This window comes from Symphodus melops (genome assembly GCF_947650265.1).
Source record: "Symphodus melops genome assembly, chromosome: 1".
Classification (NCBI taxonomy): domain Eukaryota; kingdom Metazoa; phylum Chordata; class Actinopteri; order Labriformes; family Labridae; genus Symphodus; species Symphodus melops.
This window is the reverse complement of record NC_136691.1, coordinates 18,850,456-18,878,391: the sequence shown is the minus strand read 5'-3', so window position 1 is coordinate 18,878,391 and position 27,936 is coordinate 18,850,456. Positions and strand designations below refer to the sequence as shown.

Here is a 27,936-nt window from a genome sequence, read left to right as displayed (position 1 = left end):
TCGTCGCATAATGTGTCCGACAGGTCGATAGCTGTGATTTATATTTGTGAAAAATTGATGCTGATGTTCTGGAGATGAAAGACGTCCACAGGTGACGCAGAACAGGAGGAGGGAGGAAAAAAAAGAGGGACAGAAATGGAGACTGCAGCAGCAAACAGTTTTTTAGCTGCAGTCATGTCACATAATATCACCACTTTGGTTGCTATCACAACATAAACTGTAGAGCAAGAAAAACAGAGCTGTAGCTTGTTCATGGTTTACATAACAATGATCAAAACAAACACCTACAACCATTCTGTGAAATTTATCATTTCCATATATTTCAAATGCTAATATGAAAGTGAATCTGCTGACAACTATCGATTTATTACTGGCATAGCATGCATGCTAGTTAACTGTCACATAGAGGCACAGGTGGGAAAATCATAGGGGACTTAACGATCACTGTTATAGCATGTCGATGGCAAACAAGCCAAGTCTATTAGAAAGATTTTTTTTGTTTTTTTTAAAGATTTCCTTTGGGGCTTTTGGGGCCTTTATTTACAGAGTGGATAGAGTTGGAAATCAGAGAGAGTGAGAAAAAACATACAGTAAAGCAGCCAGAGGTCGGACTTGAAGCCGTGCCTTCCCTTAAAGGACTACAGCCTCAGGACATGGGGCACGCACACTAACGACTATTCGACCTGCGCTCCTATTTGCAAGATACTTTGACTGAAAAGTGTAAAATCAGGTGCTGTTCAAGGCCTGTTGGCAACATACAAACATAGGTCAATATTAAAGGGTTTCCATGCCTTTGCAAAAGTTGATGAGTCATGTATGTTATAAGGTAACGCACTCATCACAGTGTTAAAGATGTATCAAAGCTGATCTGCATTCATTAGTAACATTGTTCTATACCCAAGTATACTATCTATGTATGTTCACAGTCTGATACAGCAGGTGGGAGTATGCACATCGTTGGTTTGCAAATCTGACAAAATCCCCAAAAAGAAAATTGCACAAAGGCAACCATGGCAACTACTCACAGACCGAGCCCATCCTGCTAACTGTGAATGTGGTTGTTGTTCCTGAGAAGCCAAAAACGACCATCTTCCTACTTCCACACCTTTGTGCTGCTCAGAGGACAAAACTGATCACCTGTTCAAGGTGACTTGGGCACAGTACGAGAGTACGATATATTTGTGTACACACTGATTAAGCGTACTCAGATCAGGGCACTGAGTCCCTCGTGTGAAACCACCCTAAGATATTTAGTTCAACAGGATTGAAGCCTATAACTTCATATATGATCTGATACCGTTTCATCCATTTCAAACTGTTCAAGCTTGTCCAAGGAGGGCTGCAGTCGAGTGACTTCAATCCCACCCGACATAAGGCAAAAGGCAGGTTACACCCTCGTCAGTAAACAGCCTGACAAACAACTCTTTATGCAAACATTTAAACCTACAGGCAATGTGGTTTCAAGTATACTGTAATCTGTTAACAAGCTGCACTGAGGAAAAACAGGGTCACTTCTAAAACCTAGTGTATAAATACATGTTTAGTAAATATTAATTAATACACATTTTTCATAGTTATGCCAGCTGAAACGTGAAAAACAGAATCTTAGTGGATCAGTCGTTGACTCTCTGCTGAGTGTTCGTAGGTTCAATCCTCAGTTCTGCAGCCACGTGGTTTTTGTTGTTTTTTTTAAACTATTTATCCCAGTGGGGGCAATTAGTGCACCAAGCGGTCGACCACAGGAGCAGCGACCGGCATGCACCCTGACGGAACAGGGGGAGCAATTCAGGGTTAAGTGTCTTGCCCAAGGACACATCGGACATGTTGCTCGAAGAAGCTGGGAATTGAGCCCTCAACTTTCCTTCCGGTTTGAGAGATGACGACTCTACCCACTGATCCACAGCCACCCTGTTGATGTGTCCTTATCCCTAAATTGCTCTGGCTGCTGCGTCAGTGACGTATGAATGTGTGTGAAAAGCACATAGAGTAGTTAGAAGATTAGAACAGTGCTACACAAGCTCAAATCTATTTACCATAATCTAAACATAGAAGATTTTTCAACCTTCCAAAACTGTTTCTGCCTATCACAGGAGGGTGGCAGTGCAGTGACTGGAGCCAATCCCAGCTCACATTTGGCAAAGACGTTTTACTCCTCAGATGGGCCAATGGTCAGGGTAAACTAACTACTACTGGTGCTCACACTCTTGTCAACAGCCAAAATAGAGTTCCTGCACAAAACACAGACACAAAGTGAAAAAATGCAAACTAAAAACAAAGAGGCCTAAACTGACCTGCAGGTTAGCCAACAATCCTAAACCTTCTTGCTTTGAGATTACAGTGCCAAAACCTTCCCACTAAAGCGCATACACATCATTAAAATTGGAAATGATTTAAAAATTGTCTCACTAAACTGAGCCAGATTGTCATCCAGTGAGCAGATGACATTTCTAAATCTCCAAAAAGCTGGTAACAGAATTTGGAGAAAAGGAAGACAAACCAACATGCATCGACTGTCAAAATGGATTCATGACAGAGTGAAAAGAAGATGGGATCGACGACGTGTTGACTTTATATGTTCATTTCCAACTAAGTTTTCCTGCTGTTTGTACTCAAGGAGTCCAGACTTTAGCTTACTGAAAAGTCTGCTCATACACAAGAGTGTGTGACCAGAGGTTTAAGCATTTGGGGCAGCATTGGGGCCGCAGTAGCTCAGAACATAGAGACTTGGGTTAGGAACTGGAGGGTTACTGGTTTAAGTCCCAATGCTTGTAGCTGGAGAGCACTGCCGAGGTGCCCTTGAGCAAGGCACCAAACCCCCACCAGCTCAGGGGGGCCCCTCCAGTGGAGGCAGCCCCCTCACTCTGACATCTCTTCATTAATGCATGTCCACAGGTGCTGCTGGTGCATGTGTGTGAAGCAAGTTTCTTAATAACAGAGTTTAACCTACAATTTCCCCCTTAGGGATCAATAAAGTATATCAAATAAAATAAAACAAAATAAATTCTTATGACTTGTGAAAGCCACAGATACTGTTTCTTTTTTTGTCAAAAACATTTGTTCTACTGACTGCTGTTGGTTATGAAGAAGATTTAACAAATATAAGAACAGGTGTTTCTTTTATAATTAACATACCATAGCTTTAATCATGATCAAATGATTGGCTGCAGCCTGGCTCTGGCGGATAACAACATATCCATTTTCAGAACACACGCAGGATACACATTATATACAATTAATCCTCCAGGCCATCGGTGAGCACACTGCTAAAACCTGTTTATGCACCCAAAAACCTCTGGGTCTTCACTTCCTGCTTTTTATCGCTGTGTTAACTGCTGCTACAGCGAGCTCCGAGCAGGGGGAGAGAGAGAAGTATTGACTATCTCCACTCAACACATGTAGGCGCAGCAGCCTCAGCTGACTGAGGTCAAGAAAAGAGCAACTGATTTGTGCATTTGCCCTAATTCTCCCGCACCCCCTCACAGCTGGAAATGTCAAGCTAGCTATGCAGGGAGGGTGTTTCAAATCGTTAGAAAGCTCAAATGTTTACTGAATGTGGAACATGAGTATTTAATTGTCGGAGTCAGAGTGTGTGATTATCTTCTAGTATTGTGAGAAGTGTAAAATTAAGATCATTCAATGGAAGACAATGGAATGGTTAGGGCAGTAAGGGACCATTAAAGGAAGACGTGTGAGCTTTCAGCTCATTGATTTTCAAATTAAAGGTTTCTAGAAAAGAGCTTCATGTACCAAATCTTAAGTAATATTGTCTGGCAGCCTCTCGTGAATTCACAAACTATGTTTTACGTCACTGACATCAAATCTTTAGAGAAGAATTTTCCGATGTTTTTCAGAAGCTCTGTGATGTCTTTGTTTACGGTGAAAACGAAGTTTTGTGCTTTGGTAACGTCACACTGTGCAGGGATTTCTCCTATCTAAGGTAACATGTGCTGCTTGACATGAGATGAGTGCAATAACGATAACGTTGTTAACTGGATTTTTTTTTTTTTTTTTTTGCGTACAAATACATACACAGTAATTCTCCAACTATGTTGATGAGCAGAGGAGCCTGAATGAACAACTTTGAAAATGAAATGGTGAGTACAGAGGAATTCCCTGAACATTTTTGCACATCAAAGACATCATTTTTTGGGTTTTGTTTTTTTTACTTGGTGTGGTCATGACAACCGTTACAATGCATGTTGCCTTTTCTATGTGGATGAAGCTGTTTTTGAGAATTGAGAGCTCAGATTCTCTGAGCCGTCTTTGGCCGAGCACTGTGTAAAAGAGATTGTCCTGTGCGTCATTGAATTTCTATGCAGAAGAGAGTGTAGAAGAGGTCTTTCAATGCATGCTTGTATGTAGGTGGAAGATACAACCTTGGTTCTCGCTGCTGCTGCGGCTGCTTCTACAGTGAAGTGCTTGGAAACAGTTTTCAGGTCAATCCTTTCTGCCAATGAACGACCTTTTGTCACGTAACAGTGTGTGCTTCTCTAATGAGTTTCTGCTATAGTAACATGTTGATTTTCTATCAGGTGTATTGTATACACTCTACAAGTCCCTAGTTATAAAAATGATGCTGCTTTTATTGTCCAATCTTCTTTCAGTATCAGTGTCGATTTGTTTTAATGTCTGACCACAGAGAGCCAGCGAGACAGGGAGCAAAGTGAAAATGAGAAAGAGAAACGAGGGAGAGTCTACGTTGGCCCATCACAAACACTTAATAGATACTCGCTATTTGTTTTGCTGCATTGCAGTATAGTGGTAACCTCATGGACACCTCTCTAGAAAGGAGGGAGAGTCAAAAAAAGGGGGGAACAAAAATTGCTTTCTAAATCTCAGTTCTGCTCGTCTCATTAAAACACACATTGCTAAATTGATTTTTGCACTCATTCCCAATAAATACAAATATTATTGTGATCCCAGTGTTGTTTTCCGATTTTTGGCTCTCTTGGGTTTATTAAGAGTGTTTTTCCTGCTAATCTCTCAACCCAATTATGCTCTCTTTTTTTTTTTTTTTTTTTTCTTCTCTTCAGGGACACTATTTCCTCTCCCTGGCATTTCATTTCTCTGACCAGATCACAGCAATTTATTAGCCTCAGCTTCAACACAGACATCAATTCCAAAAACATCAATATTACTCTGTGGAAGGTGTTGCCTGCTGCTTGATGACTTAGACAGATTTAACAGTCCTCAGTTTTTTTTTTCTTTGACAAATCAGCTAATCCCTGTAGGGATTGTGTGAGACGGCTGATGGAGGAGGCGTGATGTCGGGTCAGAGTATCGACAACCCTCCCGTCGAGGTCAAATCTTTTCACACCAGTACAGTCCTTCTGACAGGACGCCCTGCAGGAGACCATGATGAGGACAGAGAAGAACAGAGTAGAGCTAAACTGAGGGGGACACAATGTTCTCTTTCTGCATTCACACAAACTGACGTGTATCAATGAAGAACGCCCTTTTACACAATCAAGTGCGCATGAACAGAAAACTTTACTTTCAGCGTAACTCGTTCTGACTGGAAAATTATATTTTTTAAGTATATTTATTTTGTTTTATTTTTTTACAGTATCAAAACAAGGCTCACAAGTTTAGGCACTTTTTAGAGAGCTAAAGCTAGAGGGTGGTTAGCCTCGAACAAGCAACATCAACGCTTCCAGGAGTGACCCGTGTTTTTTAGCTAATACCAGGTGATGACACGCTACGTGAAAGTTAATGCATGAAAATAACATATACAATACATCCACATATAGAACTCACACAACACTATCGTTGGGATGGATTTTATTACACAAAAGGAGGAATATGTTGTTAATAAACACAAAAGTTTCAGTTTAAACAGTGCTGTTGATGCGTGCAGCTGCCATGTTTGACTTTAACTCTGACTACAAAAGGTTGTCTGAGTTTCAAAATCAGAATTCTTAACTTTAGGGGGCGTCCCTGATGACACATAGGACCAGAGGTCTGAAGAACATACCATAAGACTGAAAGTGGCCTGAAAAATGTTTGCTCTTTCCAAGGTTGAAACATACACCTTGTAACTTTTTGAAAGATATCTCAAATTTGAAAAATCCTGTTCTAATAAAGAAATGTAAAGATCTATTTTAAGTTTTACAGGGAAATATTTCTTAAAGAAAAACTTTTGCCTGCCAAACTCTTAGCAATATAAAGAGAGCTTTACTGTGCCCAGTTAGTTTTCCCTGTGTAATAGTCACAGCTCATTTCTCCCATTGAAGTCATATATTTACATATTTGCATTTTGATTTATCTACAAGAATTTTGAGTTTAGAGCACCATCTGTTTCCACTTTCACTTGTCTCTCTGTGTAATAAATAATTACAGTGTAATAACCATCGCCTGACTCAGGAGGTGCAGGATGGGAATAGCACATCCCTTCTTTAATTACAGGATGAAAATGTTGAGAAGAATCCCTCTAACTCACTGATTTACACTGAGTAATTCATGTTTGTTTTTGATGACAAAAATGAATTGGAACAGTAACCATCTGTCAAAGAAACTGCAAGTCGTCCTTTTCATTTGAGACAGTACAATAGCATTGTTATTTTACTACCTCTGCCAAAGAAGGGGCTGAGCTGTGTCTGTTTGTGTAAGTCATCACAATCTCAATTAAAAAAATGGTTCTTCAGGGTAACCAGGATAATCACATCCAACTTCATCTGAGCAGTAATAGTTCTGTTTTTCCTATTCCTTGCTTACAGCACATTGTCATGCTTATACATTTTTTTCTAAAGTGTGTTCGAGAGCAAGGTTCAGACTTTTTACACGTAAGGCCAAGCCTATTCTATGTCCCTCTGTCTTTTATCATTATGCTAAGCTAACACGATCACCTGAAGGCTAAAGAATGTAAGCATGGTATGAATCTCACACGATTTTCCACAAGAGACCTAAATGTTTTCTCAAAAGATTGGGACTCCAGAAAAAAAACAAAAAAACTATGCATTTCATAATATTAATTTCATCTTTTTACTACGACTTGTGACTATTCCAGGAACTGTAGAAGACTAAAATAAAAAAATCCATGAAAGTAGTGTCGTAGTCAAGAACACTAACCAAAACTGAGACAAGACCAAGACCCAGACATATAGGGATCGAGACCAAGGCAGGGAGACAAGACCAAGACCACCCAACTAATATCTCTGAAAAATCATCATATCTGTGAAGGGGGCATGCCACTCACTTAGACCGTAATGACAATCTAAGGCTGAGACAAGTATATATATATATATATATATATATATATATATGCTTTTGATTCCGAGCTGAGACTTTCAAAAAGGGAGACCAAGACCATCAATTTAGAGTACAGCGTTTTACAAAAGTAAAGTAAATTGTAATTATAACTGGACATTAGAGCAGACAGTGTCAGTAAAAGAAGGACATAGACTCCTGTGACGGTTCTGTGCTTCCAAGTTCCTGCACAGTGCTTTATCACAAACTAAGAGACAAAAGACCATTCAGAGCAGCTTAGACCTTTGGGATTTTATTGAAATTCCCCGAACATGTATCAGCGAAGTGTTTCCCAGCAGGATTACCCAATGGTTAAAGAGCCTGTTGCTCACATATACTGTAACGCTCCATCAATGTCTGCAGCAGTCAGAGATAACAATGCAGTTGTGCATTCTGAAGTGGAAATGTTTAATTATCCACTCAGTGTATGTATTTCTTCTTGGGGGCCAATAAAAATATTTGAGCTGCTAAAGATTTTCCAGACTGATGCAATAACAGAGCAGCGATGTTCCCACTCGTACATGCAATCAGTCATTTCCACCACCCCAATCTATCTCATCCATCTGTGCTGCCACTACCAGTCACCTGAAAACCTTTGGGAAGCAACTCAATATATATCTATAATTTCTGTCTTATCACTTGTACAGAGAGGAGCAGCAGCAACGACTGCAGCAGTAGTGTCCACAGCCATTTTGTCATGAATGTTGTGGAACAGCACCCTGGAGATCGATGATTGAATCAGCATCACGCAGTGAATCAGGGAGGTTTGTGTGGAATGAGAATTAGTCTGGAAGATCAATGCACTATAAACAATTTCACTGACGACGTTCCCCCCTCTCCCACAGCTGAAATAAATACACCTAATTAAGCACCTGAGGGAACGCTGAATTCGAGACCAGACACATTTAGAGAGAACAGATAATGTATAGTATTAGCTCTGAACAAATCAAACCTCATCGATGAGGATCAATACTGCTGAGCTGCTTCCTCTGCTTGTTTCTTATTTGTGCGACCTCAGCACCAGTGTATCTGTGCCCAGTATTACCGAAAATAATTGGTAACGTTTCTTTGATGTCGTTTATGCACTGATACTGATGGCAAAAACACATCAGACAGGATAACTTTTATTATCTCATCTTAATGCTCTCATTTTTTACATTATAAATTATTGTTCAAAACAATTTTGGGTCAAACGTATTCTTAAACTAATAATGCAGTGTATCTTACCTCAAAAAGCCCCTCGCTCCTCCTCCCCGTAGTTGATTTCATCCAAAAGGCTACAAGATAGTTTACAGCAGCAGGTAAACACATACGAGGTGTGGCAGGCAGCAATGCTTAATAGACAAAGAGATCAGTAGAAGCCATTTATAAAACATGTAAACATGAACAGTTATGACTTATAAACATATTAGCCATCCCATGTTTGGGTGGTCTTGACTTCTGGCTCACAAGCTTACGTTAATCAACACTTATGACAAACAGCAATCTTCAGTGTTAAAAAGGGGGAGGGGACCCAACTGCAGGAATACCAAAACAGAATTTATTAAACAAAAGGAAAAAACAAAAACTCACTCAAAATAACTCCAAAACGTTCCAAAATCCAGAAGGAGCAAAACAAATTCATCGTCAGCAAACGACAGGCAAAGACTGACACTCACGACAGACTACAAACACTCAACACTAAATCCAAACACGGGAACAGAGAACGTCCAAATACAAATCCAGGGTACATGCACATGAGACAAACGGCAATGATCCGACAAGAGACTGAAGAAAACACAGAGACTAAATAGACAAGGGGTAATCAGACACAGGTGAGACGAATCAGACAGGTGAGGACAATCAGGGTAATCACACAGGCGGGAAACACAAGGAACAAAGAACACAAGACCAGAACACTTGAGGACAAGTACAAAGTAAAACCCAACACTGACACCTAAAACCAGATATTACAAAATAAAACAGGAAACACTGAAGACTAAAACACAACATGTCACGGTTCTAACCCAGACTCAGTTGCAGAGAAACCAGTACACAAAAAGCACTTTGAAAGTTCTTTACTTAGAAAGCAGTAGATGAACAGACAAAAAAACAGACAATCCAAAATCCAAAATCCAAAATCCAAAATTCCAAAATCCAAATCCAAAATCCAAAGTCAGAAAAAAACCGGGCAAGCAAACACTAGGACAAAAGGCTGGAGAGCATGAAACACGAGGAATACAATGACAATCTGGCAGAGGGCTGGTGAAAACACAGGGCATATATACCGGTCTGACTAATGGGAAAAGAGATACAGGTGTGTTGGACAAAAGGCGGGTAACAGAACAAAGGCAGGAAGCCAGACTAGAATTCATACAAAAACAGCAGTCAACAAAATAAAACAGGAAGTCATACAAAAGAAAACAACATGACAAACAGAATATTACACAACACAGGAAATAAACTTACAGGCAACATAGGAGGACACACTAACGACTAAAGTAAACAAGACTAGGAAACATTAAAACACACAAGACAATCAACTCTAGGAAACAAACAGAACGCTGAGGATAGAGAACTGAAACAAGACGAAACACAGAACCAAACCATGACACCAACGAGGAAGTCCAAAATCCTGCAGTTCATTCAGTTTTCCTGTGGTTACCATTTTTGATAACTATTTATTTATTTATTTTATTAAGGATAACCATTATTCACAGTACTAGGAGTAGCTGACCTGATTGACAGGTGACCCCAGTGTCACCTGTCAATCAGGTCAGCTACTTTAAGCCAAGAGGCTTAAAACCCGCCTTCGCTCTAGCTCTGATCTTGTCATTAAGTTGAATCATAGTTAGGTTGAGATAGCATTTCTAGCTATCATGTCACTAAGCAGGTTTGATGACACTCTGTAGTAATATACCACTGAAGTCTATTTGATGATTTGAGGTTGGGATGCAGAGGATCAGGATAACAGCTGACTCCTGACAGCAGTGTGACTAAGGAGCTTGTCGCAGAAGTTTTTTGGTGTGGTGGGAGGATAGGGAGCGAGCTACACACCTTTTCATATCAACAGGCCTTCATTAGAAGCAGTGGTCAGCATTATCTATCTTATTATGTCTGACAATGTTGTTGCAGGGAACATCACTGACGAGCAGGACTATGCAACACACTGACTGCCAAGCCATGCTGGAGAATATGCGTCAGCATGAAACTTTTTGTTATTTCGGGACTATTATGTGTTTTATCTTTTGTTTGGAAATGAGTCCTATTACAATTTGTAGCTCAAATTACCCCAAATTGATGCAATGTCCCTGAAATGCGCCTACATCTTTTATGTCAGGCTGAAAACGGTGATTTCCTCCGCCACAGAGGCTGTGGCAGAGAGAGTTTAGTGTTAGTGGGGTCACAAACGACATGAGGGAAACATCCTTCACCAGACATTCAGAGCCTTCCTGGCATATTGAAGAGGCAGAGCCATTTCAGAGAGTTTCCACTTGAAAACAAAAATACTACATTGTGTCTGAGGGGGAAAGTCATTAATCTGATGCAAGAAAATGTCTTCGCTCAAACAGCTAAGACTCTGCTCTTCCAGCACTTCTTCTCTGTTAAACCAAGTCACACAAGTACAATAAACAGATTAATTGCTATTTGACTGCGACAGTGAAATGGCAGGCATGAAATATTTGATAATGCCATCTTGGAAATGTTCATTGCTACAGCTCGTGGGGGTTAGAAAGCTGGCAGATCTGCTCAGAAAAAGCGCAATTTTTTTTTTGTTCAATCCGGTCACAGTCGTGCTGAACGTTCCAGCTTTATTAAACGATTTCCCCAGAAGAAGCAAAGCTCATTTAAAACATTACAGAATTGCAGTCAGTCCACAGGAGCTGGTTAGACACTAATTGAATCACTAGGAGATGCTCTGACTATATTCTCTATCAATATAATTTATTGTTAGCATCTCTTTTAAGTAGCTTGTGTTTTTTTTCTTCTTCATAAAACAGGTTAACAGCACAAACTGCAGTTATTAAAGCTGAGGGAACCGATGAGCGTTTCCACTGCAGATTAGTGCCCTCTCCCATCATGCCGTGGGGGTTAGCTGAGAGGCAGACAGTGATTAGTCACTGGGTGTGCAGAATTTATGACAGCCCCTCATTTTCATGTCAGCTCAGTGACTCTGCTTGCGCACTAACACACTCTTTGAATATTGCCTTGTTTAATCAGCACGATGTGGACGTGCTATCAAGTCTATGGTGCGTTTGCGGACCTCATATGCCAATCAAATCCATGAATACGCACTGAAGTTGAAATTTACAACAGGATCATTATTTTGTACATTTCGCACGTCTAAAAAGTAATGTGCAGCATTTAGCTTGAAAGCTGAGCTCCGGGGACAGCTGGGATACAAAAGGCCAGTGATCAGAGTGTGGGTGGATGAAAATGGTGCTGGAGCAGGTATGTAATGAAGTACCATAATGGAATTATGAGAGATTTTGGCTCTTGTTAATTCAGGCCATTACTTAATGGCTCCACCTACGTTCTTTTAGCTGATAGGCTCTGGCCCTGATTCAGGCTCCACACATTCATCTGGACTTCACCTCACTAAAATAACCATCCGCCTCATCACTCAGCAGCAGATTAAACTGATGCCCACAACAACATTTGATGCTAAGGAGCCTAATGATGATTGATTGTCGGGCAGGAGATTTGCTTCTCTGACCTACTAAACCAACAGAAAGTAAGAGGGAGAAATAAGTAGCATTTAACTCCATCAACGAAAGCCACCCTTCAGTTTGGGTTCATGCCTTTAATACCACTAATAGCAGTAATTGAAGGTGTTTTTGACCTCACCTTTGATATTTAAACAATTGAAGATGCCAGGAGAAGAAGAAGCATTAAACTGGTGATGCACAGGGAAAGGAGTTAAGCAAAGAATCCCTGGTCGTAGTTTTCTGCTGCTTTAAACGAAACGTACTTAGCTGGACGTGTCCAGAACCTGACATCGGTGCAGGATGTCAAGGATACACCCATCCAGAAGCTAACTCAATTTTCTCTGCCACTGTAAACAAAGCTGGCCAATCAGAGGAAAGTGGACAGGTGGGGAGGAGGGCCTTAAAGAGACAGCCGCAGAAATGAACTGTTTCAAGCAGAGGCTGACTGGAAGGATCCTTTCCTAAACACAACCTCAAGTCTTTATTTTGAGCATATAAATACAATAATAGCAGATACATAAACTAATAAGAGTAACACTGTAAACCTATAAAAGAACTTGAAATCAACACCAAGTAAAAATAACATGTATCAAAAAATAAGGACACTTAAATATTCCTACTCCGTCCTCACAACCAAGCTAAAAACGTGCAGGACCCACCCATTGTGAAAAACAGACAAACAATTTAAACGTTTACATCACATCTACCTATTTTTGTTATGTTCTTGCTCGATTCTGTGGTATCATTCATCCACACAATTTAATACCCTTACTCGTCATTGTTTCAAATACAAGGAGTTGTTTCTTTAGGCAAACATTTAAAACCTCCCTTTCTCTTGTTTTTAATATACTAATCAGAAGCAGTTCATGTCTTGCGCCATTATTATCTGGGCAGCATCAAATACAACCAGGTCCACTATCTTCCAAACATGTGGTTGTATAAAAATGCCGGAGTCCTATGTTGATAATTATCCTAATAGCTCTTGAAAATAAAACGTACAAGGGCTGTGGTGTTTTTTTTTGGTGGTAGGTGTAAATCTAAAACGTAATGGTGTGATTTAAAACTCAGTATCTAAAATGTAGGCCCATAAACCTCTGTGTTGTGGATGTGTCCGCTAACAGAGGCAGAGCTTCAGGGAAACCTCAGGACAGCTGTCCTATTTGCCACCGCATCCCCACCAACCCCTCACCGGTGCTTCTCCAGTCCTTTTTGCTCCGCCATGACTCAGTGAGGATTCTGTATAACAATGCTGTTTTGTTTCGCTCAGACAGGTCTCCTTTCCAGGCAGCGCCAAATTAATTACAGCTTTCAGGAACAGGCTAAACTGAAAAAAAAGAAAAGGCTACGTTGTGTCATAACAGTGGACTGTAAAATCCGCTTATTGTCATTTTATCACGGCCTGCTCCCCTTCATTCTGCACGGTACAAAAATAAACATTACTGTGCAGACAAACCTGAGAATGACAAAAACTAAATATATTTTTGTGGTCTACTATTTGGACTATCCAGACACAATTTTTTGTACTGCTCAGCTCCATGCTCTTTGCTTGAGCTGCATTCATTATCAGATTTCAAACGAGGAGTATCACACACTTACAATACAAGTATCCATTTAATGTTTGGATCAAAAAGTTCACGGTCCAACAGTGAGCTCTGCAGTCTGCAGAGACGATGGATATTCAGGAGTATTTTTAGTCTGTGAGTCGATCATCTGATTCTGCCACTGTGGCCCAGTGATTACTATTGATCTGACAGAGGCAGCAAATACATGCAGGCTTTGTTTGTGTGAGTGAGAGTGAGTATACATACAGTAGAGTGCCGTAGTGTGTGTGAATGGGCGACTCTCTAACGCTCTGCTTGTTTGCTTTGCAGAGGTGCTGGAGTCTGCAGACAGTTTGACACCACAGATTCTCCTTTAATAAAAAACACAGAGATGCATCAGCTATACATAGAGAAACACAGACAGATAACTAAAGGCAGCAGGTTGTAGTTGTTATGACTGTGGAGAGAAGATAAAGCTCCTGTGTTTGCTATTCTCATTTATCATACGCATATACATTCTGTGCTTGTTCACCTTTGCAAGTGTGCGACTGAAAAACTAGAAGAGATCGTTCGCTGTGTAATTGCTCTTGCTTGCTGTTGAAATATTGAAGGCATATCCACTAATGCTCATTAATTATCCTCAAGCTTTTCAGTAAGAAGCTAGCTAAGAATAGGCCTCATGGTTCTGCCTACACAGAGGAACCATGTAAGTGACTCCGGGGGCACAGAGGGAGGAGGAGCCGTGTGTATTCTCCATCTTCAAGGTGTCTTCACAAGCATAATAGCGTTACTTGGACCCTCATGCTGGGATGATGCCCGACTTAGATTCTGCCTAATGAAAATAGACAAATGTGTGCATGGCTAATCCTGTTAATTTTGGTTTTGGGGAAGAAATTTAAAAAACAGGGGAATCTAAGTGACTGCCAGATTTCTCTTCCAGTAATATTTCACGTCATGCATCATTCAGACGTGCATTCATCATCATGGAATCTTTTGTGAAGAGGAGGAGGAGTGTAGTTTGTAAAGCTGTAATGTCTGTTTAATGCTACATTAAAAGGCAGCAGTTAAACAAGTTTAAGGAAAATAGTATTTCAACAGATTTAAAAGGGGGGAAAACATTAAACCTCTTCTGTATTGGTGGAAAGATTCTTGGTAAATTGGTGTCTTTAGAAGATGTATCAGTCAAGAAACTTTACAACCTCTTGCCTCTCCCTCTGCTCCTCTTTGCCCCTGTAGTCCATGTAATATAAAGTGTATGGTTATTGCACTAAGAATTAAGATGAATAAAACATGAACCAGGATCTTTATTTCACACGGCAACACATCTCCATTATGAAAACTGGTATTACACTAACACTGCCTGATGTTGAGAAAAACTAGAGCATAACATATCATAATATAATGTATAAAGATTCAAAAACATTCCTGTACATTTTAGGTACACCAATTGTTCCGGATTAAATATCTCAACAACTACTGTGCTGGATGCATTGTCATGACATTTGTGTACAGTCCAGATCCTCTGACTGACACTATTTGTGCTGATTAGATCAAGTGAGAACGCTGACATCAAACACTTGGACTCGAATAGGATTATAATAATACCTGCATAATATCAGTGTGTTAGCATTGTCCTGGTGAGCACATTAGCATCATGTGCGTCATGTAAAGACATCAAACCAAATCAAAGTTTAAGTGTCATCAAAGTTTTGCGTCTCCTCTTAATAGTATAGTGTGTCTGCCCCCCCATGACCCTGACAGGTAGATGACTTTAAACCAGAGGGGGCTGATAACTGGAGGCTCTACCTCCTATACATTTAGAGACTGCAGCTACCACAAGCAGGATTTCGTTATGGGAGCATAATGTAAAGGGGTAATATGGCACTATGAGCTCTTTATGGTAAGATGGTGCCTGACCATTCAGAGCTTTGTAAGTGAAAAGGATTTAACATTTGTTAGATTTTATTGAAAGACAGTGCAGAGATGTCAATACAGCAGTAATGTGATCTCTTTTTACTAATAAGTCAGTCACACAGGCTTCAGCATTTTGGCCTAAGAGTCTTTAGAGGGCAGCCTGAAGTAAAAGTACAATAATCCAACCTAAAGGTGACAAATACATGGACTTGTTTTTCTGCATCAATTTGAGACATGATATGCCAGATTTTTGCGATGTTACCAAGGTAAAAGAAGCTTGGAAATTAGTGCTATGTGGGAATTTAAGGACATATCAGATTCCTAACTGTGGTGTTGGATGCCAGCCTGGTGCTATCTAGGACAATATCTAGGTCACATATTATCCTCCTTTTCAACAAGTTAAAAAAAGTCTCAGAGGTCCCCAAAACATGTCTATGAAGTTTTTTTGAGTGCCAGAAATCCACCCTGGTCCTGTACTTGATCATGTCTATGACCACCTCTATATCAGCCCTGTTCAGGCTGTTTGTGTGTCTGTAGCTTTAAATGCAAGTGAGCTGTCTGACCACGGCCCTCTGGAACCAGGCCCAATTGTTTACAGTAAGAGGCAACCTCAGGGGGCAGATTAAAAAACCTAGCTGTGGGAGTGACACCCACCTGGGGGAGGGGCCACCCTTTGTGATGTCATGAGGGGAAAATCTCTAAATATCCTGACGACACATTTTCTGAAAAGGATCAGGAAAAAGACATTTTATACTTTGTTAAATTATCTGGAGTTGATTCCACTGCCTTAAAAAACATGTTGTCATCCTGTAACGTGCTTTAGTGTGAAAATGTGGTGATTATTAAGAATAGTACACAGGTAACCCACTTCAGTGCACTTCAGTAACTGAAACTGGAGCATTAGCAGTCTGTGTTTTTGTCAGAAACAACAATTGATGACTGTTCCAGCAAAATCTGATCTCACTGAAAATAATGGATGGACCATTGAGCTGTTACACTAATACAAAATGAATGTCAATAATGTATGGTAAAGTTTATTGGAATAACATACTCTCACTTCCAATCACGAAGGGAAAATATATTTTATCCAAAAGGAAAAATGAATCAGCTAATAAACCAGGCAAATACACTACAGAGGCAAAAGACTGTTATGACAAATCGCAAAAGAAAATCTAATTCATCTTGTCCAGCCTTCAGAGTCTGTGCCTGATTAAAAACGCATATTGAATGTGTTGCATCTGCATCAATTTATACCTTAGAAGCCATACCGTGGCGTTGTTTCTTTTTGATTTGTTTCCCCGTCTGCCAGCTGGGGACCCTCACTTAGACGTACAGAACACCAAAAACTTATTTCAAAAATTCCCTCCAAGAGGTATACTCAACACAGCAACACAAATACAAACAAAACACATAAATTGACATTTTGACTCATTTTATAGTTAATCATCGAAAAAATATGTTTCCTAGATTAAAAATGCACGTGAACACCTGCTCAAGTCGGAACAACAACTTGGAAACTCTGGAAGAATTTAAATGCCCTACTTGCTGACGTATTCGTCATCACATGGAGGGCAAACATGTTTTGTAAATGTTACAATACTTCTTGTTAATTGTCGTATTGCACATCAACTTTCATGCACCTGGGCAGGCTGGGCCTTGGTATTTAAAGTTGCCGTCTCGGTCTATTCCCTCTCTCTCTCTTTTCATCAACAACTTTGTTGTCTTTGTTTTGCTTCCATAAATCATCACACACATTCATGATCACAGTCGTCACTGATTTACAGACTGCAGATTCTTTTACAAGGATGTTTTCACCTAATAGTTCTCAATAAATTATTGTTTTGATTTCTTTAAAAAGTGTGTGGTCTCTGTCTTTTCCAGCTCGCTGATCCTGGGTTGTGACAAACTGCATTCAACGCAAGCATCCTAATTAAGCTTTACTGAAAGTGTCATCTTTGCTTTTCCACCTGGCTTCTTTTCAAAGAGAACTTAATGGTTAATAAAACAAGTATGTTTCAGATGTATATAAGAAGAAGCTGGGAGCTGGGAGCTGGCAACCAGCATCCTTTTTTTTTTTTTTTTACTTGTGTACTTAACTGACGCTGCATTAAACAGGGTACATTAATACACTGGGAATGTGTCCATGCAGCTGCAGGGTCTGCCCACTGGATCAGTCTCGACATACACTGCATATTCTTAGAATTAAACCTTCCAAGCAAATATGTTCAGGGAGCTGTGTTTGGCAGGTAAACAAACTCAAACAGAACATCTTGTCAGCATCATTATAAGTAGAGCTGAGGTGTCATGTCCACAGCCTGCAGCCACTAAAGCGTTCGCTGTGACCCTGTTGAAATCAACCTGGCTTCTCTCTTCTGTTGTTTCTTAGAAACCTTGTTAAACTCACTTCCCCGACACAAGAACTTTTAAGAAACTTGGCTGTAATGACCAATTAAAAATCTATCTTCATTGTTTTGCTTCAGTTGTTCCTTAAATTGTAATGTAATGTTGTAAAGTTTTTATAGTGTAGAGCATGGTATTATTATGCTCTACACTAGGAAACCAAGGGTCATGGAAATAACAGCTTTACATATATAATAAAATGTCTTAAAATTCAAAAATCATTCCTGCATATTTTGGGTACACAACTTGGTCCACATTGAAATATTTCAACAACTCAGTTGGGAGAGTCGGTCTTCTCCTCTACCCAGAAGGTCTTGGTTCAATCCCCGTCTCCTGCAGCAACATGTCCGATGTGTCCATGGGCAGGACACTTGACTCCAATTTGGTCCTGTGGCTCCGTTGACGGCACTTGAATGTGAATGGATAGGATTACTTACTTCTGATGGTCCCTTTAAGAAGCAGCCTCTATCCCCAGTGATTGGATGTGGAGGTGTGACCTGCAGTGTACGCACTTTGAGTCGTTATTATACGAGAGAAGCGTTAAACAAGCTAACGCTCTGCAGAAAGTGTCAAACCCCATGAGTGAAAACATTTGAGAGGTAATAAATGCATCGACGTAATGAGCACAGATTTGTGTTTCCTGAAAAAAAACTCTTGGGACGTATCTTCATGAACACATTTAATATTGATAGAAATTGTTGATTTGTTTGAAACTTCAGCTCACCTGCCACGAAGCAGCTCAGGGAGATGTTGAGCAAAGCACACGAAAACCGCTTAAACATTTATACCAGAACACACTCGGTTCATTAACTCGGACTGAATACGTCCAAACAAAGCTTGAACGAGCAGCTCGCTATCAATACAACGACAGGTAAACGTACAAACAGTGATATACAGCAACGCTGAATTTAAAGCTAACACATTTAATTAATACAACAATGTAGTTAATGTTTCATGCATGCTGGCTTAATCAGATTAATCTGAATTTAAAATATATCAATAAGAGCAACAAGGATTTAAACTTAAAACACATTAATAAATAACAGTGAAAATATAAATAGATAAATACAGAAACAAATAGTTAATAAATAAATAAATAAAAACGGGGGAAATAACTTTGAAACCATTTCCCCAGCAGTGAAGTGGGCTTTCTTTCATCAACAGTCCTGAGGCGACACAGTGGAGCTGCTCAGTGGACCAGCAGCAGCAGACTTGTGATGGAAACTTCCCATGAGGAGAGGAACTCAACTTTTGTAGGTTCATCCTTTTCCTGGCTGTAAAACCATCCAGCATGTACATGAATGACTCACAGAGAAGATTTAAATATGAGCAACCCACAGTAAATAAGCTAACGCCATGGCAACAAAGACGGCGTCATTAAAGCCATGCACATCCTCCTGATTACATTTCTGACATTTTTCTGAAGGGGTGTGGGCGGTGGAGGTGTTTAGTCTTGGCTCTCTTTGACAGTCCCACCCGGAGCGGCCGTGTGCACGTTCTCAGAGGATCCAGTCGTCTGCTTGGCTCTGGTGCTCCTGCACACAAAAACACAGGATGATCAAAGAACTGTGTGCACCAGTCCTGCGTGTCCGATTTGTATCCTACATGATGCAGAGGGTAAGCCGGGTTTTGTTTTCTGGAGAACATTCACAGTGAAGACAAAAGGTCTCCCTCCCCACGGCTATCAACCCAACTGAAGGTGAAGTCAAATTTGTGCCCTGTGGCGCCGTAAAAAAAAAAAAAAAAAGACCATAAATTAAATAAAAAAAACAAACAAAAAAACAGTACACATATAATTGGCAGTGCAAACAGCCTATAGATAAAACACATGAATTGTGTTCTAAGATTGAGGTATTGGGAATATCAGCTTTTACTGGAGTTGAACAGAATTCTTTTCAATGAAAAACAATGCTATAACACTTATTTGTTACCCTATGACAAGTTGAACACACTGAATCTCGAGGTAGGGAAGTCATCAAACTGACTCTGCTCTTAAATATGTAAAGGGCAGCCCACCAGACACACAGAGGTTCATGAGGAAGTGGAAAGCAGCAAACTTTGACTTGTGAGACGCTGAGTAAAAACATTAAACCTTTCACCTGCTTCTTTAAAGTTGTGTTAGTTTAAAGGTCCTGTGAGGACACGTAATGTGCAGTGTTGGGTACATTACTTGACAGTCTATTCTAGTCGTTTAACTCGAGCGGGGGAAAATAATGTTGATTTTTCCTGGACGGAGCGCTCACGCTTCAGTGATCACCTGCCTGTGTTTTTACAGCGCACAACGCTCTGTTTCCCAGGATGCTTCTGTGCTGACGTTAGCGTCACATCGCCGGCTTGTTATTGACTGTTTCCCATGAAGTAACGACTAAGCAGCACTTTTAAATGTCAGTAACTGTTACGGCGTTATTTAATCTGGAAAGTAACGTAACGTTTGTTTGTCCTAATCTGGCTCATCTGCACGCGTGTTGGAATCGGGAAATTGGAAGCACATTCAGAGTCACGTTATATTTACTGTTGCACTTTATTTTACCATTTGTCACAAGCTAGATTGTAATAAATTTATTGTTGATTGTCAACCAGTTTGTCTGAGTCGTGCGCCTGGGTCCAAACCATTCTGAATCGTAACAGTGTTAATCCAACTGAACTGAACACTGACGACCTACAAACGCAAACCGGATTGACAAGATTGATCATTTCTGGATTGTTTTCTTGTAATAATACCCGCTGACGCTGGGCAGGTGTCAAATGAAGTTAGTTACAGCCCACTACAGAAACAGCTTTATTACATTCACAGTGAGTGTTATGATGGACAGTTTAAAGATGGCTCGTCCACAGGGGGGCGCCAAATCGACACAAGCTGAAAATGTTCCTCACAGGAGCTTTAATGTCCTTTTATGATGAAAAGGCCTGAATGTTATACATCCTTTAAAATAAACAAATTTAATCCCAGAGAGGGATCCAGGGGGGGATTCTGATTCAACAATAAGTGACTCACTGTGGCTCGGCTGTTCGAGGAATGTTGGACACATGAAGGACGGAGACCACATCTTCCTCTTGGTCTCATTCTCCTGGGGCTCTGAAAGACAAAAGACAGAGCACTGATGGGGGGCCGGCTCATTTGTTTCTGTAGCCTTAAACAACATTTCACGCCGGCGTTATCGTTCCACTGCAGCTCAATGGGGAAGAAGAAATGAATATTTGAACATTCACGAGAGAAGGCTGCGCCAACTTGAAAAGACGAATCAATGATTGTATTTCTTCACTGAATTAACCTGGCTGACCTCGTGGAGTCTATCCCCGACAAACTGGAAAAACAGCGTTAACCAGACAATACTGCGAAACAATGCAGGAACAGAAAAGTCTAATTAAACTACGTCCAGGTAATGACTGGAAAAGTAGCGAGACTCCAAAGTGTCATTCTCGTTATCCTCAAAGATTGTTGAGATCTGTTTGCATGTTGTTCTAAATGAATCCTTCATGCAGATGTCCTTCTCTTCGTGAGAAAACTACAAACCTCTGTGTCTCTCTGCGGTGTGCACGGGCACTTCCTGGCAGCTGCTAAGGGGCACTTCCTGCTCATCATCACCACTGCCAGTGGTACAAGACACCACTGCGTCGCTCACACACACGTTCGAAGTGCGAACTTCATCAGCATCATCTAAAGCAGAGACGAGCATGACACAGCAGAGTCAGAGCAGAGTGTGTGTGTGTGTGTGTGCGCACTGTTTCATACTTGTGTCTTGGGCGGCAGTAGCTCAGTCTGTAGGGACTTGTAGGGACTGGTAACTGGAGAGGTGCCAGTCCATTTCCTGAGCACTGCCGAGGTGCCCCTGAACAAGGCACCGAACCCCAAAAACTGCTCTGGAGCGCTCGCTGTGGGCAGCCCCCTCACTCTGAGACCTCTCCATTAATGCATGTCACTAGAACCCTGTTTGTGCATGAGTGTGTATCTCGGCCTATGTGTGTGTTAGACAGAGTGTAAAAACTGAATTTCCCCTCGTGGGATTAATAAAGTGTAAATTATTATTTATTATTATATTATACGGTGTCATTAAAGAGCATTAATGTGGTTCAAAGCTCCTGACACCCCAAAGTGAATTATCTGACTCTAGCTGACCACTTCTGTTTAGTTAAATTTGTCTGGAGATACCCATTCCGATGTAATTGGCCGTATACGAAATCTTCTCATGCCTAAAATTGTTTTTTTTTTCCACACTGTGGAATTTTAAAAAATCCCAGCGTGCTGCAGGGATACAGCAGTTTAAAGCTCACCAGGTTGAAAATGATTAGAGTATGAGAAGATCAATACTGCTCTCCACTCTGTCTGCTAAATTTCAGGCTCCAGCAGGGAAGCTTATTTTAGCACTGATACAGGAATCTGGGGCAACTAGGCCGTCTGGGTCTGTCCGAAACACCTTACAAGCAAATGAACAACATGGCATTCATCCAAATAAAACAATTAAATGTGTTGAGTGTTATTTGCTGCAATATTTCTCTACATGATTCCACAAATAAAAAAATATAAAGTACAATATATTTAAAACAATATATGCATTTCACATCACACAGCTGAATTGACTGTGTCCTTAGTCTGTCTGATTTTCCCTTTGTGACATCACAAAGGGCAGTAACCCCTCCCCCAGGTGAGTGACACTCCCACAGCTTGGTGTTTGTTCTGCCTTCTGAGTCTGCCTTCTAAGTTCTCACCGTAAATGACAGGACGTGGAGTGAGAAAGCCAGAGATCCTCCAGAGAGAAGGCGTGGTCAAATACAGCTCATTTACATATTTGAAGCTACAGACAGAAACAGCCTGTTCTGATCAGGGCTGAAATAGAGGGGTTTATAGACGTGATCAAATACAGGATCAGGGTGGATTTAAACTTCACAGACATGTTTTTGGGGAGCTCTGAGACTTTTTAAAGGTCCTCAAAAGGAGGAGAATATGTGACCTATAACATATTTTTTCCCTGGTTATGGATTGTGAGATAAAAACACTAAATATCAACACTGTGCACTGCTGTGACATTTAGTGAGGATGGGTAATGAGCCTTTTAATCCCACAGGAGATTCTCTAATGTGAAGTGTTGATCAGTCAGCAGTGGAGAAAATAAAGTTCTTTGAGGTAATGTAGCTTTCATTTGATCTCAATTACTGAAGTTTTAGAGTTCAAGTTATGTAACTGTACCTCATATGTGCTGTGAATACTGCTGGAACTAATTATTGATATTTACTACTATACTATTGTCATGTTATTGTTCTTATTGTTTTTACAGTTACCTGATGAAGTGTCTTTCTCGCATCCTCTGAGAGGTTCTTTAAAGTCTGAGGTGTCGCTCTCCCACACTTCAGTGATGTCACTGCACTGCACCGGTGACGGTTCTCTGCTGCAGCCTCCAAACTCACTTTTACTGACATCGAAAAACAAGTTGAGCTCCTTCAGGACGTTGTCGAATTGTTTCTTCATCTCAAACCTGGGTTTGATGTTCACATCAGAGGGTGGACTGTCACACTTAGAGGAAGCTGTGCAGCACGTTGACTGTGGCTTTAACTCATCAGAGCTGCCCTCAGAGGATTTAAAGGCGGATTCACAGTTAGGCTTGAGCTCTGTCAGGCTGGGAATAGGAACATCTGTTGCTGAGATAGAGTTTGAAAGTCCATCACAACTGTAATCACAGCTTGATAATCCATTTGCCATGTAGTCAGTGTGACACTCGAATCTTTGCACATCCTCCTCCTTGCCGTCCTCATCCTTCTCTTGTGGCGCCTCCTCGTGCTCGCTGCTCCCGGCCTCTGGCTGGAGGTGGTTGGGCTGTTGCTGGGGTGTGTTCAGCAGCTGCTCAGACAGGCTGCTGAGCAGAGGGCTGTTGCTGAGACCAGCATCATCATCGCCATCATCTTCTAGTGAGAGCTGGATCTTTTCGAAAGTGTCAAAAGCCCCCGAAACACGGGCACAAAGCGTGAAGGCAGATGGCGCTGGGGAAAATCTGTCACTGCACATGATGGCAGCGGGGCTTTTGTCAGCGTTTTGTGAACGTCTCAATTCTTGTGTCGCTGGAACAACTGCATCACTGGAGGGAGGAAAAGTCAAAGACGAAAGGTCATCTGTCTCTGGTCCGATTTGGTAATGAGAGAAACCACAGAGCCCTTTTGATTGTTCACGTTGGCTATGGTGGATTAATTTGTCTCCTCGTTCGCTCATGTTCGACTCTGTCTGTTCACTGACACGTTCATCGGGTGAAGCCTCGGTTTGGTCTTCTTCCTGTTGACTCTCCGCCACTTCCACTGACGTCTCTGAGTTCTCTTTAACGCCACTGTCCTCCTCTTCTTTTCTTTCATTTGCCTCGGTTGTCACTTCGATCATCACAGCACTGTATGGGTGATCACACAGGTACTCTGGGGCATCTCCCAACTTAATATCTGTTATTCTTTTACCAGTGTTACTTATTCTGTTCTCTTCCCACTCCTTAATGAAATCCCCAACAGACATTTCACATGGGTCTTCTTTGTGTTTTTCACTTTGGTGCTGAGGTGAGTCCGGTGAGTGTTCCTCACTTGTCGCGTCTTCTCTTTCGTTTATCTCGGCCAATCCGTACATCCCTGCAATTTCAGCCCATAAATATTCAACCTCCAGTGTCAGCAGGTGGTCTAGACTGTCAGGCAAAAGACCAGAGTGATCCTGCTCCGTTGAGGGATGTGTCTCTTGTGTTTTGTCCCCGGCAGGAGGAGGAGACTTTACAGCTGAATCCTCCTGCTGGACGTCGGGACGGAGAGGCGTTTCTCCCTCGCAGGTTTTTACAAATGGAGATAATTGTACACCTTCAGCGCTCTCTGAGTTACAGCACTTCTGCTCAGGCTGCCCGTCACTTTCACTCCAGATTGCAGGGTCAGTTACACCGGCTGGGCCCTCATCATTATCTCCTCCAGCAGGCTCTTGACTGATTCTCGACGGCGTCGGAGGCTCTGTTGCGTGATCAGCCGTTTCACTCTCCGTTTCGGCTCTCATCTCGCCAGCAGCATGGGCTTCTTTAGCCCCACAGAAGTCATCGGCTCCAAGGCTGACAGTCTCAGTTACAATATTTCTGGCTAATACCGGATCATAAGAAACAACTGATCCCTCAGCCCACTCAGCGGCAGAAGGAATTGAGTTTATGCTCATTTCATTTTCATTTACTTGGGATTTTGTTTCCCCGTCGCAGGCAGCAACATTTTCATTTGCACAAATCTGCAAGTCTAATATTTCTTCCTTATCTTTTACTCCTTCTGCCATCTTCCCTGACGGGTTCTCCTCAGGGATTGAGTGGAATTGTTCAGAGTTTGCATAATCAATGAACGATGTGAGATTAATAGCCTCTTCCTCTCCTTTGCTTAAAACTAAGTTCTGACTAAATCCATCCCTCTGATTTCTCTCTTCAGCAGATTGGCTCCATGTGCTATAAAAACCTGTGTCACAAAGTGTGACTTCGTAAGTGCAATCAGACAGACATCTGACCCCCTCATCACTGGAACTGAGGCGAAACGCTTGGATTTGACTGACACCATTTTGCACCTGTCTCCCCTCTTTGTCATCTCCAGCAGGAAGATTGCAACCGCAGGGGGTCTCGCCTCCGAGTGATTTCCCCAGACGGTCGCAATCAGGAGGACTGGACGTGTCAGCGCTGACATCTTTTAAAGAGGGAGACTCTGCTAATGCCCCACCTGCATCATCTGGTGGGTATGAGCTGAGCTTGTCAGATTCATTAAGAGGAGGCTGCTCGTCTTTCACCAGGAGGACAGGTCTTTCAGGAGCAATAAAGCCGGCATCAGATGATCCGGTGTTTGCTTCGTCATTGTCTGAAGTGGACAGCTTGACCAGAAGATGAGGGTGTTGCGGTTTATTCTCTGGTTTTACAAAATCACTACCCCCACCACGTGTCGTTGTGCATTGTAGCCCGGCGTTCTTCTGCAACGCGTTCGTAGGCGATCGTGTGTCGAATGTTTTCTGAAATGTCAAAAGCTCAGGGAAGTCAAACCTGCCCTTCCCGCGCTGATCATCTGGCATTAAAGACTCTATTCTTGGTCGTTTGGGGGAGAGTGGTGAAGAAAGTTGGCTCTCAGTTTGTGGACTGATATCGTCTTGTAAGATTGCATCCATTTTCTTCTTTCTTCTAAAACCTTAAACAGAATCAGCGTTTAGAGTTATAGTGTGCCACCTGATGGGCATGCTGCTACCGTCAACACGTGTTAGTCTACCAAAATAAATGCAATCACTACAGGAAGGATTCTGACACTCAGCAGTCGATGTGCTCTGCTGCACAAAAGCAAAAACAACTCACCTCACGTCAAACTTGCAGATTGGAAGATATTCCTCTTGAGACCTTTGAAAACAACATGAGAGAGAGCGGCGTGATATTCAATTCTGATATTGTAATTCAGATTGTAACACATCATGATGCTGACACTCGAAACAAAACAAAGAAAAGCCACTGTCACATCCCCTTTTTTAACACCCACATCAGAAGCCGTGGTGCGTCGCTCTCTGACAATGCGAGCTTTGTAACAATGAGCATAGTAGACCTTTTTCACGTCTGAGATGTTGCTTCGTTACATTTCGAAGAGCACAAGGGTTACGCATTAATGATGTGTGTTTCCTGTTAAAATGTCCCTGTAAACTATGGAAGAAGAACAGTGAGCTGACATGCACACAACACCCGAAACCCCTCGCAACTAAATGGAATGCAGCCTGCATTAACCATATGATTAACACGCCTGCTTTTTCAACTATGACTCACCAGAGTCCAGATCAATTCAAAGTAAAACAAACAAACATGAAGACATGAATGTGAAGGCATCATCCATTTGATGGGTCAGTTTCCTGACAGACACACCTCCCTTTTCTAATCATACATACATAATACTTGATGAACGTGACGCATCAGGTTCAACTTTCACTAAGTTCTTTAACGTTTGGCGTTGTTGTTACATCATGTTGCAACAGGCTTTTTTCTTCTTCCTGCATCTCCCTCTATCCCACTGTCCAAGTCCGACACAGTCTCAGCAGATGTCTGTTCATCATGGGTCTGCTCCTGCTCGAGGTTTCTGCCTAAAGGAATACGATTTTTCTTTGCCACTCTAACTGTGCTAGATGTTTCTCAGGATGAATAAATGCAAGGTTTGTAGATAAAATAACAAAGATGAAGCACTTTAACCTGCTCTTCTCTGTCTTGAGATAAGATTTATTATAAATTGGTATAAAACCAGTGATCAAGGCTATAGTTGTATCCAAAATCATACACCCGTTCCCTTTTCCATATTAAATAATGTGTAAAGGACAATATACAGTGCACTCATACAGCCCTCTAAAAACAGGTTTTGGTCTCTAAATTGTGTTAGGACAGGAATAACATTAACAACGGTGAATAAATAGTGTCATAAATGTGAGTGATGATAACTAAAACTAAGTGTAAATAATGAGAATTTGTGAAGAGGTGTGAAACCCGCTCAGCTCTAACTCTTTGCCTGCCCTTATGGACGTTTGGGTGAGACAGCATGTCCAGTAAGATGACCGCCATCGATGGGACTCCAGAGCTCTCTGCAGTAACAGACAGTGACGTCACTCAGGTAGATAATTATTTTCAGTCCGTGGTTAAAGACGACATTAGACACGTGACGAAGTTTCAGGTGATTTTTCCTAATTTTTGCTTTTACTTGATGACGCTTGCTCAGATACACCACCAGAAAACAGTGTATTCACTCTCATGTGATTTAAGACAGTGAGTGAAGATAAACACAGGTTGCTTGCTGCTTCAGAAATGTCTTAAATGTTTTTGAACAGCCCCGTTTTCATAACACACTCAAATGTTACTCACCTTATTTACTGGTTATCTGAATATTTCCTCTCACACCCAGTGTTGGCTAGTTTAGGTTAGCTGAGCGTTGTTTCCCGTCGTCCCCTCTGTGGCGCGAAAAAATGTTTTTTTTTTCCATCAAGTCAGAGTTTAGCTAGCGAACATAAACCTTATTGTAAAGTCTGAAACAGATAACAGACTACCTGGTTCGTACGTCCTACCTTTATCTCTCTCTCTCTCTCTCTGTTTCTCTCTCTCTCTCTCTCTCATACATTAACATTGCTAAAACTCATTGAAAATAATACACCAAGTTACGTACAATTT

At 41.3% G+C, this 27,936-nt stretch overlaps 1 protein-coding gene and 1 long non-coding RNA gene across 3 annotated transcripts in view; both read right to left on the bottom strand.

Moving 5' to 3' along the window:
* LOC306830190 overlaps positions 1-27,936 on the bottom strand; it is a 332,171-nt gene that overhangs the window by 74,979 nt on the left and 229,256 nt on the right. The gene's annotated exons all lie outside the window — the stretch shown is intronic.
* Positions 18,455-27,745, bottom strand: LOC306830074 (uncharacterized protein). 2 transcript variants are annotated; one of them, XM_079353312.1, is made up of 6 exons: positions 27,634-27,745; positions 26,101-26,142; positions 23,066-25,939; positions 21,303-21,446; positions 20,784-20,864; positions 18,455-19,323 (listed from the first exon to the last, which is right to left on the bottom strand). In XM_079353312.1, the coding sequence occupies exons 3-6, from the start codon at positions 25,917-25,919 to the stop codon at positions 19,190-19,192; spliced, it is 3,213 nt and encodes a 1,070-aa protein (XP_079209438.1). In that variant the 5' UTR covers positions 25,920-25,939; positions 26,101-26,142; positions 27,634-27,745; the 3' UTR covers positions 18,455-19,189. The 2 variants fall into 2 exon arrangements, with proteins under 2 accessions (XP_079209438.1, XP_079209439.1); XM_079353313.1 differs by having other exon boundaries at positions 23,066-25,932.

What these genes read in the sequence shown, in the direction of transcription:
- LOC306830074 (XM_079353312.1), bottom strand. Translation starts at nt 25,919, where the DNA reads ATGGATGCAATCTTACAAGACGATATCAGTCCACAAACTGAGAGCCAA. An exon ending in CGAGAAAGACACTTCATCAG is followed by an intron (nt 21,447 to 23,065) that starts GTAACTGTAAAA and finishes TCTCTGCTTTAG; the next exon opens with ATGATGCTGATGAAGTTCGC. An exon ending in CCTCGAACAGCCGAGCCACA is followed by an intron (nt 19,324 to 20,783) that starts GTGAGTCACTTA and finishes TTTTGTGTGCAG; the next exon opens with GAGCACCAGAGCCAAGCAGA.